This window comes from Guillardia theta (assembly GCF_000315625.1).
Source record: "Guillardia theta CCMP2712 unplaced genomic scaffold GUITHscaffold_72, whole genome shotgun sequence".
In the NCBI taxonomy this organism is placed as follows: Eukaryota; class Cryptophyceae; order Pyrenomonadales; family Geminigeraceae; genus Guillardia; species Guillardia theta.
In genome coordinates, this window is record NW_005434602.1 from 1 (window position 1) to 1,645 (window position 1,645).

General features: G+C 55.3%; 1 protein-coding gene across 1 annotated transcript; it reads left to right on the forward strand.

The window, feature by feature from the left end:
* Window positions 1–318: 318 nt before the first annotated feature.
* Window positions 319–1,596, forward strand: GUITHDRAFT_143170 (hypothetical protein; the record flags this gene model as incomplete). Its single annotated transcript, XM_005826694.1, has 7 exons — window positions 319–459; window positions 512–567; window positions 676–757; window positions 1,018–1,100; window positions 1,175–1,222; window positions 1,351–1,427; window positions 1,523–1,596. The coding sequence occupies 7 exons, from the start codon at window positions 319–321 to the stop codon at window positions 1,594–1,596; spliced, it is 561 nt and encodes a 186-aa protein (XP_005826751.1).
* Between the last annotated feature and the right edge of the window lie 49 nt (window positions 1,597–1,645).

Here is a 1,645-nt window from a genome sequence, read left to right on the forward strand (position 1 = left end):
TCCTCCTCCCCTCCCCTCCCTCCCTCCCTCCCTCCCTCCCTCCCTCCCTCCCTCCCTCCCTCCCCTCCCCTCCCTCCCCTCCCCCCTCCCTTCCCTCCCCTTTCCCTCCCATCCCCCCCCCCCCCCCTCTCCCCTCCTCCCTCCTGCTTCTCTCCTTGCTGTTCTGCTTTGGACTCATTCTCGTCCTTTCAGAAGCGTTTCCGCTTGCTGTTCGCAACTTGGTAGCGGTAGGAGGAGGAGAAAGAGGAGCGGCAGGTCCAACATTAATTATGAAGCAGATTGTTATGAGCAACAAGAGGCCGCCAAGACAACTTCGCCATGTACCTCTTCCTCCTCCTCAGAATGCTTCATCTCTCCCCTCTCCTCCTCCTCCTCCCCCTCTTCCTCATCCTCTTCCGCCAACACCATCACCACCAGCTTTCTCTTTCCTCCTCCTCATTCCTTCTCCCTAGATCATCGGTCCTCCCCCCTACATCTCCTTCTTCCTTCCTTCTTCTCATCCTCCTCGCAGGATTGCATGAAGGACTTCATGGCATTTCGAAACTTCTTCCTCAGCTCCATCACAAGGTCACTCAACTGAACCACCGAACCCTCTCCTCCCCTCTCCTCCCCTCCCCTCCCCTCCCCTCCCCTCCTCTCTCCTCTCTCCTCTCTCCTCTCTCATCATCTCTCAAGGTATCACAAGATTTCCTTTGCTCGCTTGCATCCCCTCGAGGCAGCAGCTGAGATGTGCTACGCCCGACATCATCGACTCTTTGTGAGGCTCATAACCTTTGTCTGCTCCCCTCCCCTTCTCGCGCTCCCTCTCTCCTGCTCCTGCTCATCCGTTCCTTCCTTTCATCCCTTCTCCCTTCTCATACTTGTTGCTCCTCTCTACCCTCTCCCTTCCTTGTTCTTCCTCCTCGAATGTGCTCTCCCGCTTAACCACTTGTTCGTCGTCCTAACTCTGTCGTCCTCCTCCTATTCCGCCCCCCCTACACTCCCCTTGCTCCTCTCTTTCTTCCTCCTTCATTGCAGATGAGTCGAGTAGAGTACCAGCTCGAGACCAGAGAAGTTCTTCGACTCAACAGGAGGATGAGGACAGTAAAGACATTCTTGCGGTGAAATATCCTCCTCCCACCCTCTTATACCTCCCCTCCCTCCCCTCCCTCGCCTGACTCACATACTTTTACAGCATCGTCAAACAGAACCTTCGTCCTCCTGCTCTTATCATCATCCACAGGTTTCGATTTCCTCCCTCCCCACTCACTCACCCCCTCCTCTCCTCCTCCCCCTTCCCCTCACTTCGCCTCCTCCTCGCCTTCACGCTCGCTACTTCCTTCCCCTCTTCTCCTCACTTCGGTTCTTCAGAGCTCCTGCGATTTTCTCGTTGCCTCTCGCACATCACGCCAGGCACGTCGAAGAAGAAGTGAAGGAGGCGCTCAGAGGTTGGTCGTTTAGTCTTACACCATTAATTATCCTCCTCCTCCTCCTCCTCCTTTTCTCACTTACCTCTCACTCACTTTCCTTCACTTCTACACAGGACTGCGGCGATCTCCTCAGGATGTGAAGATTGTACAGCAGGCGAATCCTCCTCCCAGCAAGAAGCGCATCTAGTGATCCCTTACCATCGCAATCACCCAAACTTTCCTCTCCCTTGATCCCG